Source organism: Plecotus auritus (assembly GCF_963455305.1).
Source record: "Plecotus auritus genome assembly, chromosome: 9".
NCBI lineage: Eukaryota > Metazoa > Chordata > Mammalia > Chiroptera > Vespertilionidae > Plecotus > Plecotus auritus.
In genome coordinates this window covers 92,027,812-92,045,231 of record NC_137783.1, presented here as the reverse complement: position 1 = coordinate 92,045,231, position 17,420 = coordinate 92,027,812, and the positions used below count along the sequence as shown (strand labels likewise).

The 17,420-nt window shown below is 44.7% G+C and overlaps 1 protein-coding gene across 2 annotated transcripts in view; it reads left to right on the top strand.

Annotated features, from left to right (window-relative positions):
- Positions 1–17,420, top strand: part of AMOTL1 (angiomotin like 1) — a 106,092-nt gene that overhangs the window by 62,184 nt on the left and 26,488 nt on the right. For both annotated transcript variants that reach the window (XM_080688169.1, XM_080688168.1), the window contains exons 5-6: positions 5,601–5,745; positions 7,090–7,179. In XM_080688169.1, the coding sequence (XP_080544295.1) occupies positions 5,601–5,745; positions 7,090–7,179 (235 nt within the window). The remainder of the gene's footprint in view (positions 1–5,600; positions 5,746–7,089; positions 7,180–17,420) is intronic.

Below are 17,420 nucleotides of genomic sequence, written 5' to 3'. Positions count from 1 at the left end.
TTCTATTTTGAAAAACAAAATTCATCTCCCAGTGACTCAATTCCCTGCACAGAGGATGATTCTTAAACTTTGTGACCAAAAGGATTTTGATGACTTCTGGAAAAGGAGAAAAGTAAAATCTGTTTGCCTTCTGGAACCCAAAACTCCTCCAGTTGCTTGACGACCATAAATAGTTCTATAGATATTACCTTTCATTGATCTACCACACATCAAACTGGAAAGGCTCATATGTCAATTTAAAAGCTCAGATTTTTGACAAATACTTGCCGTGCCCATCACTAGTTGTGTAGCCGTTCTCAACAACTTAGGACCACGAGCCAGAGGAGCCGGGTGAGCTCTGTGACAGCATTCCACGACTGCGTGCCCAGCTCGTCCTGCCCCAGGCCTCCCTCAGCTCCGCCTCACTGTTCAGTTGTCTCTCAGCCGCTGCTTAGGCCTCAGGTCTGGGAAGGGGACTGTCAGGTGGACGAGGTGACGACTTTGCTTCTCAGTGATGGGGACTGTCACTTTGGGGTGGAGTCACTGTGCTGATTGTAGGATGTGCTGCCCTGTGCCAGCAATAACATCCGGGCTGGATCCTCGCGCACTGGGGGTGCTCAGAGAGATTCAGTGTGAGGGCAGAACCGAAAACAGAAGAATGTTTGATTGCAGGCTTAGCCTGTGCATGCTGTGCCGAGAACATGGCAGGAAAGAACGACCAAGCTCAGAGACGCCAGCGCACAGCCCAGACGGGGAGACCGCTTCCAGAGGCACGAGGTGGCGATTTTCCCTGTTAGTGTTGGAATGAGGGTTGAGGACCCTCAGGAAGGGAGGTTGTTTTTCAGTACTTCCTTTTACTCACTCATTTGCTTCGCTTTCCTCCCAGTTTCCCTGAAACATAATTAGTGGACAGCACTTCCAGCAGGACCAGACTATGTTTTGTCGAGTGGGTTGGCCTCAGAAGCCATCAGGGCGATGGACATTTGGAGGGAGAGGGCTGGACAGCATGCGAGGCATCAATGGCTACCCCAGGCCTGCTGCTGTGAAGCCCTCCTCCTGTCAGCTCAGCAGTGGTGGCTCTGACCGGGCAGTCTGGGACTCAGCATTCCACACCTTGTGTGCCCAAGGTTGTCCTCGTCCCAGGCCTCCCCTTGGCTCGGCCTCGCTGCTCAATTTTCTGACCGGGCAATCCGGGACTTGGACAGTAGACGTGCCCTGGGTCCTGTGGGTCCCTGAGCTGTGCATAGGAGGGTGCTCAGGGGAAAAGCCAGTACCCAGAGCTTGGCATGGCTGGGATTTCCTCAGGGCCCTTGTCTGCCTATTGGCTTCATGGCGCCAGGGCTTTCCAGTCTGCTTGTGGTTCTGTTTCTGGGAGAACGAGTGCTTCTCTGTGAGTTCAAGGGCCCTGAACGACCTGGCCTAAGAGCTTGCCGACATCTGGGCTGGAAGGGAGGATGGAGTTGTGAAGGCAAACCCAGAATTCTCTTCATAAGATCACACTCAGGCTCTGAACTGGCCCAGTTGGTGTTTATATCAAAGCCAGTCTGTCCAGCCTTGTCTTCGTCTTTAACAAATATCAGGGAGGACTTAAGATGCTCTGAACATGAGGGATTTGAAGAAGAGGGTGTGGTTCTTGTTCTGAAGGAGTGTGCAATTAGAACTCATAGAGCTTTGGACTTGAAATTCTGGGAATAGTTCTAGTCCAATTTCCCACCCCTTAGGAATCCTTGTGTCTTGTCCTGAAAGGAGGTCATTTATTTACTTATTTATTTATTTTACTTGAATGCTTCCAGGGATGAGAAGCTCACTACTGGGCATAGTGCACTCCTGGAAAATGTAGTTATGAAATTCTTATGTTGAATCAAAACCTGCATCTTTTTAACTTCTTACATATAGTCATCGTTCTGTCCTCTATGACTACAATAAAGGAGACTAATCTGTCTCCATTGTGACAGCTGTCAATTCTGACAGGAAGTATCTTATTCTGAACTAAGACTCTTGCCCTTTCTCTCTTGGTAGCTACAAGCACATAACCAAATCCCAATCCTTGATTGTTTCGTATTTGAGATTATAAACTAGGCTGTCAGAGGGATCCTGCAATTGCCTTTCATAGTGTGCAGAGAGAAGTTCTTTTTATGAAAGGAAAGAATTCAAGATCAGGTGTCATTTCTCTGTGCCCAAGACTGTTTTTGAGGAGGTATAAATTTAAAGATTAAATTTATTTTTTTCACTGGCAGGGCACAGTGCTAGGCCTATAGACTGTTTCTGCCCTGAAGGACTTGACAATCAAATCAGTCACAAAAGGCATGTGCACATTTGAGTTCAGTCAGGTGAGTACAGCAGGTGAACGTACAGTGGGAGTGCAGCCGAGGAAGGCTTCCTAGTTGTCCTGGGCTTGAACATTGGCACTCTGTTACAGTGGATGGTGGACACATCAGGTTGTATGGTCCTCTCAGCTTGCATAGTGACCAGGTGATGCCCTTTGGTTGTGACAGTCACTGTCCCTGCCCATCTGTCCAAAAACAAAAGCCACCTTTTATAGATGACCTTAGCATAGCAGTGGTGGTATTTTGGAGCCATCTCTTTTGAAAACAAAATAAATTAAAAGGAAAGAACATGATTTGTGATAGAGCTACGAACAGGATTCAGGACGTGCTGTTCCGTCTGCTGCCGCATTACTGACAGTCATAATCTCTTTAGAAGAAACAGGCCTTATGGAAATGAGAGGACCGTGGAAGTATCAACTCTGGTATTAGGAGGCCTTGGAGAAAATAACAGTACCGACAGGAGCCCTAGTGTTCTCGACTCCACCCTGGTCAGCTGCCACTAAAACCCTGCAGCTCCCCAGCCTTTCCCTGTCCTCTCCTGGGATGTATCTTGGCTCTATTGTAGCTTCCGGGGGCACTAATCACATTCTCTCTCCTTTAAGTTTTGGCTTCCCGGCTCATAGCATCACTGGCTTTAGTCTCTCCCACTGGTTCTTCTGCCGCCCCTACTCCTGCAGTGTTAATGCTCCCCGTGGGTGGCCCTCTCATCTGCTGTTGCTCTCCCTAAGTGGTCTGCACTGTATGATTTCATGTGATCTGCACATGACACAGTTCCTTTCCTTACTTTCCCACCTGTATTTCCTCCTGCTAAGGGGAAATCCTCACCAAGATGTTCTGCTGGCTCCCCAGACACGGTAACTCCAACACTGGACTGGTTTTCTTTCTTTGCTAAACCTGTTGCTCTTACAATCAACCATTGATCTTGGTCAGTCTTATTGCTCTGTCTTCTAAGCAATGAATGTCTGTGCTGTCTTTGATATCTTTCTCCCTTCCAGTTCAGACCGTCACTAAGACCTGTCGATTCTACTCCTCAGGGTCTTTGGAATCTGTCCTTGTAGTTACCCTAGTTCACGCTTTGTCATTGGTCATTGAGCTGTTTACATTAGCTTCTTCCTTGGACTTCTTTTCTCCTGCCTTGTCTCCCCACCCCCACTCTCCAACCCCATCCTTAGTTTATCTCTGTAAAACCTCAGGTAAGACCATGCTGCCCTTATGCTTATATGGGGGTGTGTCCTCCCATAATTCTCTGGCCCATACAGTCCTTCCACTTGGCTCTGGCTCCCAGCACTTGCCCCTCACGCTCATCAGAGACATGCACTTTCATGGCGTGGCCTTGGCTCAGGTCCCATCTTCTGCCTAGGATGCCAACGCCCTTTGGCCTTTTCCGCTTGGCAAATCCCTTTTCATCCCTCAAGACTCATTTTCAATGGTATCTTCTCTGAAATCTTATCTAAAGAAACTCCTCTCAGCCCTGCAAAATGACCTTGTCTCCCGGCTCCGTCATGGCATTACACCACCTTTGACTTTGCTTTACTGAAGTGCATGTTTCTGGGTGCAGCCAACTCTAGACATTGAGTTCCTAAGACCAGGTATCCTTGGCACCCAGACACATAGTGAGTGTACAGTAGACACCTGTTAGGACATGTTTTGTTTATAGGAACCTCAGCAGGGACTTTTGATCAGGGCAGGTGGGGTGCCTGCCTCCTGGTGACATAGCTCTCCAGTAGAGACCAAAAACATGGTGCAAGTCTCTTGGTGCCCATTGAGGGGTGCTAGTGCTCTCAACCCTGCGTGCCTTGCCTCTGATTCCGACTTTTAGCAGTTCTTCAAGATTCTGTGTTTGCAGGCACTCTTTATCCTTTCTCCTGCATTTATTTAGGTCACACAACACTAAAAAGAGGTTTATTGATAGCTACTTCAGAAACTCACTATAAGTTAGACTCCTGTTAGCACAGTTATAGCTACCTATTATAGATTTAAATATGCCGCAGATTAAATGCTCTCCCAGTTACAGTTCTTGATTTAGTGAAATACAAAAAGAGAACAACAACAAAAAAATGGTTTAATCCCATATTTTTCATTTCCTTCATACAAAGAGATTGTCTGTGGTACATTTGTTTATAATTAGATTCAAGTCCATTAGTCCTTTATATAGATAGTTTCATAGAAAAAGGAGTAAAAATGCTAAGTAAAGCAGCATCTCCTCAAGTGGGTTTTATGTTCCTTTGGGAATGGGAACATAAAAGGAAGTTTTCTGGATGAGCACTGTATTTGGAGTCTGAAAATTTGGGTTCCAGTTGTGGTCCTTTAGTTGTTCTGTACTTAATATTTTCTCTTATGTTAACTGGGAATAATAATCTATATATATAAAACCCTAAGCGACCGGACAACCGGCCGGTAGCTATGATGCGCACTGACCACCAGGGAACAGACGCTCAACGCAGGAGCTGCCCCCTGGTGGTCAGTGCACTCCACAGCGGGAGCTCTGACCAATCGGGGCCAGACGCCGGGCTCATGGCTGGCAAGCACAGCTGCGGTGGCACAAGCCTCTCCCACCTCCTCTGCAGCAGATAAGTGGGAGTGGCGTGGTGCCAGCCCTAGCTCAGGCTCCTCTCTGGCTGCCTGCCGCTTCACACACTACTACATCCCTCGAGGGGTCCCAGATTGCTAGAGGGTGCAGGCCAGGCTGAGAAACCCCACCAGTGCAAGAATCCATGCACCGGGCCTCTAGTAATAGTTGTAAATTGCTAATAGTTGTAAAATATAAGAGGCTTAAGTTATGTTTAAATTCACCCTTTCTGGAATTGGTACAGAGAGATTTTTCTAAGGTGACATCAGATGGTCCAACCAGACTTGTGAGTCTGCTATTTGCAGGACCCTAATGTAGCCCTCAGAAGGCAGACAGGGGTGGGGGTGAAATCGATTACACCATTTGGTAGACATGAAACTTGAGATGCAGAAAAGGCCACATTGAAGATATAGCTTTCACACTTGGAATGTCAAAGAGTCAGTGTAGACCGGGCCAATGTGGCTCAGTAGTTGAGTGTCGACCTATGAACCAGGAGGTCATGGTTCGATTCCTAGTCAGGTATATGCCCAGGTTGTGGGCTCGATCCCCAGTAGGGGGTGTGCATGAGGCAGCTGATCAATAATTCTCTCTCATCATTGATGTTTCTATCTCTATCTCCCTTCCTCTCTCTGAAATCAATATAAACATTTTTTTTAAAAGTTGGTATAACTTAGGCACCGATGGGAATGTCAGAGTCCCACTTTCATGTCACTTCTTTCTTGTAGTTTGAAAAAGAGCTTCAGAGGATTTCAGAAGCCTATGAGAGTCTGGTCAAGTCCACCACCAAGCGAGAGTCACTGGACAAGGCGATGAGAAACAAACTGGAGGGCGAGATTCGAAGACTTCATGACTTCAACAGGGACCTCCGAGGCACGTCAGCTTCCGTTTGTGTTTTCTCTCTATCCCAAAGCGCTGTGTGACCAACAGCCTGACTTCAGGTCTCAACTGTGTGAGATAACCTTGGAAATTCCAGCCACCTGGGAAAGGGCTCTCAGAGAGCAGAATTGTTCCTTTCTGTCTTGTAGGGTGTAGGTTTCAGCACTGAGCCTGAGAAGTGACAGCCTATATGTTAAGTGAGGGAGTAGGTGTGCAGCTGCTGCTTGCTTGAAAAGTCCTGACTGTGACTTGTGACTATGTGAGTGGCAACTTTGAAAAGACCAGTGTTAGATGCACAGCTCTTCCCACACATGCTGAGTCATTCGGTAGCATGCTGTAAAAGCCAATGCTGAACACTTGCTTGGTATAGCATAGAAGACAGACTAGACATGTGTCCCGCTGGTGGAAAAATAAAGGCCAATAGGCCGATAGATGTGTATTTATAATAATAAAAGTGTAATATGCTAATTAGACTGGATGACCTTTGGAAGAAGCCAGGGCTACCAGCGAAGCCCAGGTCCCGGGTGCCTGCAGGGAGCCATAAGGAAGCTGGTGCGGGGCAGCTGGGGGAAGGAAGGCCTGCTCTTGCCCGAATTTCGTGCATCGGGCCTCTAGTATATGTATATACTTCCCGAAAGCTAGGAGTCACCTGCTACAGGGTCTTGGCAACCTCCAACATACAGAATGACTCAATGCATAAAATTTAACTTCACTTTCAGTCAGCCAAGCCATTTTTCAGTTGCCTCCTATGTAGTCTCTAGATCCTACTTTTTCTATTATTACAAACCTTTTTATCTTGCATATCGTGTACATTCAATGAAGACCTGTTAATCTGAATTATTTAATTGAACAAATGAAAATTTGCCAAGTGGTTTGAGCAAATGTAGAACTAAGTAGAATCTTCATCCATTAGGTCATTTTGACCTTTTTTTTTGGTATTTATTTAATTGTTGTTCCAAGATACAGGTAGCATTCATGGGCTAAAACAGAGGGCTCATGGTCAGGTTTAGACTAGGGCTGGGTTTGGGGCCAAGGAGTCAACCCTTTACAAGGACTTCAAATCAGAGGTTTGCTCATAGGCAGCAAAGTGGTTTTTCTTGGAATCTGTTCTTAGCTGCCTCCTGCTGGTGCACATCTTGGCATTCCATTGCATAAAGGCACAGCGTGGCATCTGAAGACTTCTTTTGACATTTTGGAATGTGTTGTTTCTCCCCAAAAGTTCAGTTTGGGGCTCCTGCCTGAGCATCTTTTCATACCCAGCTCTTGGCTCCCATGTCATTTCTCAGTTGATGATGACCTAGATGCATTTCTTCATAATCCTTTTCTCTCTGTGCGCAGATCGACTGGAGACTGCCAACAGGCAACTGTCCAGTAGGGAGTATGATGGCCATGAAGACAGAGCCGTGGAGGGCCTGTATGCTTCCCAGAGTGAGTCTCCATGTTTATCCATCCCAAAGTTGGTATTTTTAAAACCCAGGGGGCTGAACAAAGAATCATGTTAATTTTAAGTAGGTTTTGTGCTGTGTGCTTTTTGGGTTTTAATTTAGCACATAAGCTGTTGGGCCTCCTAGGTCTGCCAGAGATAACGCCAAAATTATTAGGTATTATTTCAGTAATGTTTATTCTGACTTTCTGACCTGGGCCACTTGAAGGATCACATCATATATCTGCATATGTGACTCTCGTTGCCAAAAATCACTGAGCCTATGTCTGCCCAGAATGAAAAAACAGTGACTTCCTGTGCCTCCAGATTATTGGGAGAATATTGTGTTAATTTCACCAAAGGCAAATGAGAGGATCAAATGGGTTTTGAGAAACCATCGCTCAGGGTTAGAATTTCTGCAAATTCATTGTACAGGTCACAAATGTAAAAATACAACTTCCTTTTTTTAAGACTGTTTAGAAAACTGAATTCATTTCTCTGGCATAAATCTCAACAACATGGTGAGTTAAGTGTTTACGAACTAAAGACAGTTCAAGCAACAATGTCACTTATCTGACATTGACCATCTATGCGGGGTGGTGGTGGTGGTGGAATTCTGATGCCGGTCCTTCAATACAGCCCTGCATTTTCAAGGCGGGGAAATCATTGGTTAAATTTTCAAAGTGCAGTACTATTTGGTTGGGGTAAGCTCCTTTGTTTCCCCCACATTTACTCCTGATCGCACTTCAGGGATTAGTCTCAGCTTCAGTTTTAAGTTTTGTTTTGGCAAATGGACACTAATGCTTTTCTCGTCGTCTTGCAGCAGTTGACCTGCCCTGTGCTCCAGGTTCCCATAGAGAGCTCCATCAGCATCTTGAATTATTTACTTTCCTACAGAATGTATCTTTTCCTGAGGGTACAGCAGAATTACCACCTCCTCTGAGCTTTCCTTTGAAAAACAAGTCACCTGTGGTACCTGCGTGTAGCACCTGGCTGTCGGATGATCAGCTGCCTGAGTCGAGTCGGGGTCCTTGTGGTAGTTCTGTCAGCAGTGTTGCTCTGCTGATCTCTGCCTTCTTGTCGGGGGATAGTATCCTCTTCACTTAGATCAGGCCAACCTGGGAAATCCAGTTAGTTCCATGTGATGGGCATTGGTTCTAGCCCCTTAGCCCAGGCTGTGCTCCTGCAATGATAGGGTTTGTTTGGTGTTGTGTGAGTTCAGAAGATAAAACATTAACGATGCAGGTGAAGAGGCTCTTCCGTCTTTATGGCAATGATTTGTTCTGGGTGAGCATGCTCCATTGTGCTCCAAAGGCAGAAACAGAGTCCAGAGGCATTTTTCAACTGCTTACAGGTATCTCATTGTTGATGTGTGATATAATTGAATCTAGGCAGGGCATTTGAAGCAAGTTTGCTAACAGTGATATCCAACCAAATTTTTAATACCTGTCTCTACAGGACACTTTGTGCCATAGTCACGCTTTATAATTGTTTGCATTAGCTTTTCCTCTCCTATTGTGGTGAAGAGATGGACTCGGTACGTTATTTCAAATTTACAGATAGGTATTTTTCTTAGTGAGTTGTAAGAACTCTTTATATATTAAGGAAATTAGCATGTCTCCTGCCATCTGTGTTGCCGCTACTTCCCCAAGTTGTTTTTTTACCTTTGATGATAATGTCCTCTAGTTTACAGATTTTTTTAGTAACTATATTTATGCCTTCTAGATTTTGTTGTGCTCAGAAATGCTTCTTCCCACTCCAAGATTATAAAAAAATATGCACCTATATTTTTTTCAAATGTGTTTATGAATGTATTGTTTGCAAGACTTATATTTTAGAAGTTTGTTAGGAAGGAACAGTAGAAGAGACATTCATTAGGAACTAGCCTGAAGGCAAGGAGACTAATAACAGGTATTTTAGTATATGGGCAAGAGAGGTAGAGGTCTTAACTAAGACAGAAGTAGTAATGGAGAGTAGGGGAAGATAAGCAAGTGACAGTTAAGGACTTGGTGACCCATTGAATAAGACAGTAAAAGAGAGACAGGAGTGTGACAAGGACAGCCAGGAGGAAGGAACAGGTTGGGATTAGATAATGAGTCAAAGTTTGAACATGTGGAGCCACCTCACACTGCGGCCCATAGCTAAGTGAGCAGGTATAATAGCATTCGGTGCAGACACGCCCCGGAGGCTAGCGATGGGCGGTGCTTTCTGTCTGACTTTGATTTTAGCATGTGGGTACAGAATGGCAGGCATGAATTACTACCTGCCTCAGAGTTACTCATGTGTTTCATTATCTATATATCCTTTTGAAACTCTACTATTAGAGCACTTTCCAAATGCCTTGTAACCATAATTATTCACATTGCGCACTCCAGAGGAGCCACCCTTCTCAAATGAGTCTTTTGAAATGCTAGCCTTTGGCTGAGAGAAAGACAGGCCCACCAAGCAGAGTAGTGATTTCTCTGGGTGATGCCTAGCAAGGAGCTGAGGCTCGGTTGGGAAGCCTCTGACAAACACCTTGGCCAGTGGAAAAGTTAGAAGGGAAGTCAGAGGAGAGAATAACATGTTTGGCTCTTTTGCTAGGTGTTCATGGGGAAGCTAGGCATTCAGTCCAAGAACACCCAAGGCACTCTCGCAAAATGAGCTGTCGGTAGGAGCTCTGTAACGCCCTCTTAGTTAATGGAAGGGGAAGTTCCTTCCTGGCCTGACTTCTAAATTTCCCTGCTGTCCAGGGCAGTTTTCCTTCAAAGACTGAACTCTGCTCTTTAGTTGGAGCCTGATGAAGGCCTTGGTGGAGTGCCTGGGCAGTCGCCACTGAGCTGTGCAGGTTGGGGGAACATTAAACAGGGCGATTATTGTGCTCTTCTCAGTTAGGAGATGGCTCCATGTTAAAAAAATCTCACTGGATTAAGTGCTTAGGACTTTGAGGACTGTGACAAATTGTTTTCTCTATCACATCGTGGTGTTGCATTCAGAGTTTTGTGTGTTTGTTTTCTGCTTTTGCTTGCTTGTTTTTTTTCAAATATTTTTGCAGCCAAATTGCTCCTGAAAAACAAGACATCCTGTTTGGTCTGGCTGTGTGACACTAGGGTGTCTTTGTCCTTTAACTTCTTTAACTTACTGAGATTTCTGCTTCTTCTATTCATTTATTTGTCACACACACGCACATGCACACACAGATAAACATGCACATGCGCGCGGGTGCATGTGCGAGCGCACGCATGCACACACACACACACCAGAGTCCTGGGAATGTCTGTCATCATTCACTTTTAGCACTCTCTTCTCAGTAAGTGAAACTTTTTAATCGTTTCTTTGTGAAAAATTGATGACTGCAGAATTTCCATCATCATTAGACCAGAAAGCCAAAAATAAAATACTAGATGTGGAGAAACTAGGTGGGTAGAGGGAATCTTATTAATTTCTCGGGTTGAGTAGGAGCTGATTAGCTCTGGCGTGCTTGTGTTATTCCAGGATAAAACCAAGTTGTGTTCCAGGACACCCAAGAACTTACCTCCACCCCTTTGTGGTTCTTTAGGCCATATGTGTTCAACATATTTGGTTAAAATTAAGTCTTTGTGAGTTGGATTATGGCTGTTAAAAGGTATCTCTCAAAGAAAGAGAGATTTTTTTTGAGCATTCATTTATTTATTTAAATTGATGAGTAATGTGTGTAAATGAGTCAGAACTCATATATACTTTGGATTTTCCTCATAATTCCTGTGGGTTTAAAAGTTAACAACAAAAGAATGTGTGGGGCCACTTTGTTTAAAAACAATAGTAATTCTCCCTGGCTGGTGTGGCTCAGTTGGTTGGGTGTCATCCCATGCACCAAAAGGTTGCCAGTTCGTTTGATCCCTGTCAGGGCCCAGTGGGAGATTAGCTGTCTCATGTTGCACTCTCACATCGATGTTTCTCTCTCTCTTTCTCTCCCTCTTCCTTTCTCTCTAAATATCAATAAAAATATTTTAAGAAAATAATAATAATTTACCATTTTCAGTGAATCTTGTAATCATCATCTTACCCTTGGATCCTATTTTAGGTAATTTGGTTTTCTGTCTCTTATAGAACGTAAAAGAGACTAAAATAATTTTCTATAAGAGAATCCCTCTGGCTATTTTTGTATTTCTATTAGGGCCCGTGTGAAGCAGAAATTACAGTGACATAAACATGAATTCCGTTGACCTACATGGAGCACAAGGAGGTTACTCTGAATCCCCATTGGGTTTCATTGTACCTTGTGTGGGTTTCTCTCAGGCGTCGTCAGGGAGGACGGGTTAGGTGTTGTCACATATGGGCCCACTGGTTTACCTCCTGTGGGCTGCCAGCACTTGCAGCTCCTCCTGAGTCACTGCAAAGCTCCTACTACAGCACATCCTCTCTGCATTCTGTAGGGGAACCCTTTAGTTGCATGGAACTCCTCCAGTGGTTGAGTGTCGACCTATGAACCAGGAGGTCATGGTTCGGTTCCAGGTCAGGGCATATGCCCAGGTTCCAGGTTCGATCCAGCTGTGCAGGAGGCAGCTGATCAGTGATTCTCTCTCATTGTTGATGTTTCTATCTCTTTCTCCCTTTCCCTTTCTCTCTGAAATCAGTAAAAATATATTTTAAAAAATCATTCTTTTTAGCTCAATATTTCCTCGTCATGTTGGGAGATATACCCAAGTTATTCTGTTATTTCAAGGCATTTGGCAAAATTATTTTTTTTAAACTGCTATCAGAATAGAAGCAACTTAAGAATGCTTGAATTCTTCTTTGCCTGCCTTCTTCCCTCCTTCCTTTTTTTTCCAAGTAGGAGGATATCCAGGGAACCTTTCACTATTAGGTACTCTTCATGAAAATTGGTGTAATATAGTTGATCTCTGACTCCCTTGACTTCTCTTTTACTCTGATGGAGATATGTTGGAGGTAACCGTTGGCTGTGGTACAGAAAGGTTTTTGGAGCAGTGGCCAGATGCTCACACTGGCCAATCCATGGATCATGCCAGACACCCAGACCCACCTGGGCAATGGGGAAGGAATTGTCCGTGGAGCCTGCCAAGGTGCTGTCATTTAAATCAAGAACATTTTCTTGCCTTAAGTTAACAGATCCTCTTTAAAGATGACGCCTACATTTAGTGGGACTGTGCAGTTCAAAGAAGTGAACGGTTTTGTAGGCATGGCCTCAAGCAAATAATTTTGGATCAGTTGCTGCATCTTCTAAGGCCTGGACTCTCACTGATATGCTCCTGACCTGAAGGTAGATGCCTGATCTCCCTGCACTTCCATTTCCTCTAAACAGAGGGATAAATCTGCTCATTCAGCCAGTAGAGCTCTGAGGAAGAACCAGAGATAGCAAGTGTGAAGAAGACTTTATAAAACACCTTTATTCTGCAACACTTCTTCCTGCTCCTTACATCCTTCCTCCATCTATTTTAGCACTCACCTTGTCTGGAAGGACCTGCCAGTTTTCAGGGTTGGGGAATGGTCCATGTTCCCAGAGAATGCTGGCGTGGCTCAGCAAGCCTTCGCAGATTTGGGAAGCAGAGCATGTGAATGCTTAAGCCACTTGTTCTATCTTGACAGGCAGCACTGAGAAACTTCAAACCCACATGACAGCCAGAAGTGCCCCAGAGCTTCAGGGCATCTGTTTATGCTCCATCAAATCTCCCCAAGTGTGAAAGTCAGTGTGACTCAGTGAGGCTGGTTGTCTGTGCTTAAAGGCCCGGAGCTGGTTAAAGAACTGTCTCCCGGTCACATGTTGGTATCAGGGCTCCAGCAAGTGCACATGACTTATGATTGATTTATTGGCTTGGCTTTCCTGCTTGGAGATGGAATAGTCAAGTGTCTTAAACTTTATTACAGTCCCCGGTCCTTGCACTGCATGGCTAGTGGCATGGATGGAGTAAGCCCGACTGGAAAGCATACTAGAGTTCATTCCCATTTCATGTGGCATCCAGGAGCCCTCACGTTCCCTGCCAGTTCAGAGCGAGGAAATCCACGTCCAGGTCTCAGCTTAGATGAAATGGCAGTTGCTCGGGGAAGTCCTGAGATAGGGCCGGATCTTCCTTTTATATAATCCCGCAACACCCTGTACTTTTTCCTTTTTAAACACTCAGCACAGCTGTGAATAAGTACCTGTTGGCTGTGCCTGTTCTGTCTTCCCTGACTAAACTGCATGCACCAGGGGGCAGGGGCCCTGTCTGACACCCTCACCTTTGTGGTCCCATGTCATATGTTTCCAGAACCTGGCACTTAGGGGCATTTCATAAATATTTTTTGGGTATTGAAGGACATGATAGTCATTATTATTTATTCCAATAATGGGCTACTTCCTGTGAGCTAGCTGTGTTCTGGGTCACAGGGCAGCAAACGTTTTCTGTGAAGCACCAGGTGGTAAGTGATCTCAGGCCACAACCACTCAGCTCTGCCCTGTAGCCGAAAGCCCCACAGATGGTCTGTAAACAAGTGGGAGCGACCAAGTTCCAGTGAAACGTTATTTATGGAATCAGGCTGTGGGTGGACCTGGCCTGCAGGCCATGGCGGGCTGACCCCTGTTCCCATCATGAAAGGAAGAGAAAGAAGGAACCTGAGCATAAGGAGGATGAAAAAGAAAGAACTGCAGAAGTTCTCTAGATCTTATTTTGTAAATTGCCTAATTTATAAATTAGGATGCAATTGGTATTCTTTCCTGGGAGAGTTTCATCGTCATTTTATATATACACTGAGTGGCCAGATTATTATGATCTCTGAACACATAATAATCTGGCCACTCAGTCTATATCCTATACAATAAAAGGCTAATATGTAAATTGTCCCCTCGACCAGGAGTTCGACCAGTAGGCAGGCCGGCCAATTGCCCATGTTCCCTCCCCCTGGCCAGGCTGGCTGGACCCTACCCATGCACGAACTCATATATACACACACACAGAGTGGCCAGATTATTATGCATTCAGATATCATAATAATCTGGCCACTCAGTGTGTATATTTCAGAGAGGAAGGGAGAGAGAGAAAAATCAATGATAAGAGAGAATCACTGATCAGCTGCCCCCTGCACGCCCCCTACCAGAGATCAAACCCGCAACCGGGAATTAAACCGTGACCTCCTGGTTTATAGGCTGATGCTCAACCATTGAGCTGGGCTCATGGTCATCTTTTCCTGAAGCCCTAATCAGGTGAGCATACCATTTTCATTTTAAAATGTAGTCACAAACCTTAGTTACCCAGTTGGGATCCAAAATTGGCTAATGATGAAAGATAGGGCTGGACAGGACTAGCCCTGGGGTTCGTAGTTAACTGCTGGATAGTGAGGTCTTTAGGGGTGCCTCTCAGCAGTGCCATGTGTCTTACCATAAGCATCCTACTGTGAGAAGAGGTCTGCAGATCTTAAATGCCAGGGTTGGGGAGGACCTTAAAGGTCACAAGTCTGGCCTGTACAGTGCATGCGTCCTCTGAACTTGAGCTCATTAAGAGGCCCTTTGATCGCCACTGGGAATGACAGTTTCTCTAGAGGCTGATGGTTAAAAGTTTATCCTTGGGTGGAGTTGCAGGGTGGCTCCCATTTGCTCCCCTTTAGGTCCCAGTTCAGGCTGGCCTGCTGTGGTCATTTTACAACAGTAACAGCTGCCAGCACTCATTGAGCACTTTCTGTGAGCCTAGCGCTCAGCTAGCCTCTGCAGGTGCATTGTCTCTATCTGGTGAGGGCGCTGAGGCACAGGAAGGTTGAGTAACTTGTCCTGGGTCTTCAAGCTGGTGAGTAGAGCACACGGGTTTTGAACTCAGGCCATTCTGAGGCTGGAGCCCAGAGTCATACTGAGCTGCTTCAGGGAGCCACCCCTGTGCCAGGGAGGTGCAGAGACGTTTCGGGGGAGCCACCCCTGTGTGCCGGGGAGGTGGAGAGACATGCTAATGTGAGAGGTGGCAGCTGTGGACTCCCAGTGGTGGTAGAATTCATTGAGCATGGCCTTCATGTTTCACTGGTGAAGAAACTGCAACCAAGAATGATTGAATGGTTTGCCCTTAGTCACCTCTGTTGGCTTTGGGGGTGATGAAAAATTTTACACTTTACCCCTAGAAGTATCAGGGCAGTAAGTGAATGTTAAATAATTTTTGTACTAAAAGTCTTCTTTGGATTCAAATTATTTAGCCCAGTACCGTGACTTCGTAGTAATGTACCTACCCATTTCTCCTCAGGTGAGTTCTAACTACTGGAATTCACAATTTGTCCTTCTGATTTCTACATCTGTCTTTGAACCAGAGCCAATTATAGTAAAAGGCCTTGTTTGATAATCTAGTGTATCTCTTCAGATATAAAAACAAAATTGTTGAGACCAGAATAGAGTTTAGAGTCTTTAAAAAAACTTTTCTCACAATGTCTATGAAATTAAAGCTTTTGTTCTCTGAATGATAAAAATAAGCAGAATGCAATGAGTGACTCTGTGGTGTCGGTTCTGTCAGTTTGTTTTTAAAACTATTTTGGGCTCATGAATTGTAGTGAGGGCAGGCAACTATATCTTAATGGAATGCAAAACTTTGAGGGACAAAGTGTTTGTTTTAAGTCCAGGAAATTTGGTCTTAGACCATTAAACATAAGCATCTGTTACTAATTTTCTTTTTTGCTTACAAAAGACTGGTAGAAAAAAGAGGGGGAAAAAACAGAGCAAGTTATAAAAGTGATCATGGGAGGGATTGCAAAAGTTAAAGAAAGGGAGAAAATATAATTGCAGGCAACACATTGCTTTCTCCCTGATCAACCCAAAATGAACTGCTTTTTTATCCACATATAACAATTTCCCCAGCATGAACTTCTATCTTTGGGCCAAGTTTGAGGGTTAAGCCATTCAAAGGGCCCATTTAAAAAACACAGTTCTGTAGGTGCGTATTATAATAATGCCCCAACACCTTATTTAAAACTAACCTAGGAATATAATTAATAATACATACCTATAAATATCTAGGTGTTTATTTAGATATATTTACATACAACAAAATAAATACTTATACACAACTAGGGGCCTGGTGCACGAAGATTCGTGCACGGGGGATGGGTCACTCAGCCAACCTGCACCCTCTCCAATCTGGGAGTTTCTGTCTGTCTTTGCAATCATATGAGCGAATTGTCTGAGACCCCAACCCAGTTTGGTTTGTTGCTCACAGAATAATAGAGGCTTTTTTTTTTCTCTTTGCTTCATTGGGTGGAGATTTCCTGGAAGTTTTAGGATATCTTCCCTTTAATTTTTCCTAGACACTCTGATTTTACTTATGTCGCTCACCTTTGCTTTCCCTCCATCCCCCACGGCAATAGTAACTTGCTCCAGGCTCACTTTGCTCTAGTGTCTAGGAGATCTGTCTGCCAGCAGAACTATGATTCCCAGCATTCCTGGTGCTCCCCGCACTCTGGGTTTTCCCTTCCTGCTCTGTCTCCGTCCCACGGCCTCCCGCTGTGCCAAGTCCTCCAAACCACCAGCTCTCCCTCTCTGCTCTCCATCCAGCGCCTGTGTATGCAAATTAACCCAGCATCTTTGTCAGGTTAATTTGCATACTCACTCCTGATTGGCTGGTGAGTGTAGCGGTGGTATGGTCAATTTACATGTTCCTCTTTTATTATATAGGATAAAATAAATGTGCACATTCTAAGGGTGCAGTGTGGTGAAATGTAACCACCACCACAGTCGAGGCGTAGCATCTGCCGTGCCTGTGGAATTCTTCCTTTCCTCTCCACGTGAGCTGCACTCCCACCATCTGTCTGCACAAGTTCACTCTTCACTGCCTTCAGATCACTGCTCTTTGTTCTATGTCCAAGTTTTACGGTTGTTTCCTGCATGAGGAGCCAAATCGTCTGGTAGGGTCTTACTTTGTCATACCTGGAAAGAGAGGTGTCTGTTGTATATCTTTTTACATTAGGAAAAGAGAAGGCAATAAAAGGACCTGTTCTGTGGTGGTTATGGGAAGTTTAAGTCTTCAGGTTTGTTTTCTAATTGATTCCCGAATAGGTGTCTAGTCAGAACCATCTGCCCTGCGCATCCTGTTTTTATGTGGCATTATTAACTCATTGCTCAATTGGTTATTAAGCTGTCAGCAGTGATATGGAAGCCGCAGGACATCGTTATTTTAGGTAAAAAAGAAAATAAAGTGGAAGGTTGAGCAGTACATGTGGAAGCTGAGCTGGATGAATGGGTGTGTATTCAGTCAAGCAAGTTTGCAAGCTACATAGGTAAAAAAAAAAAAAATGAAATTTTATAAAAACTCAGTTACACCTCAATGTG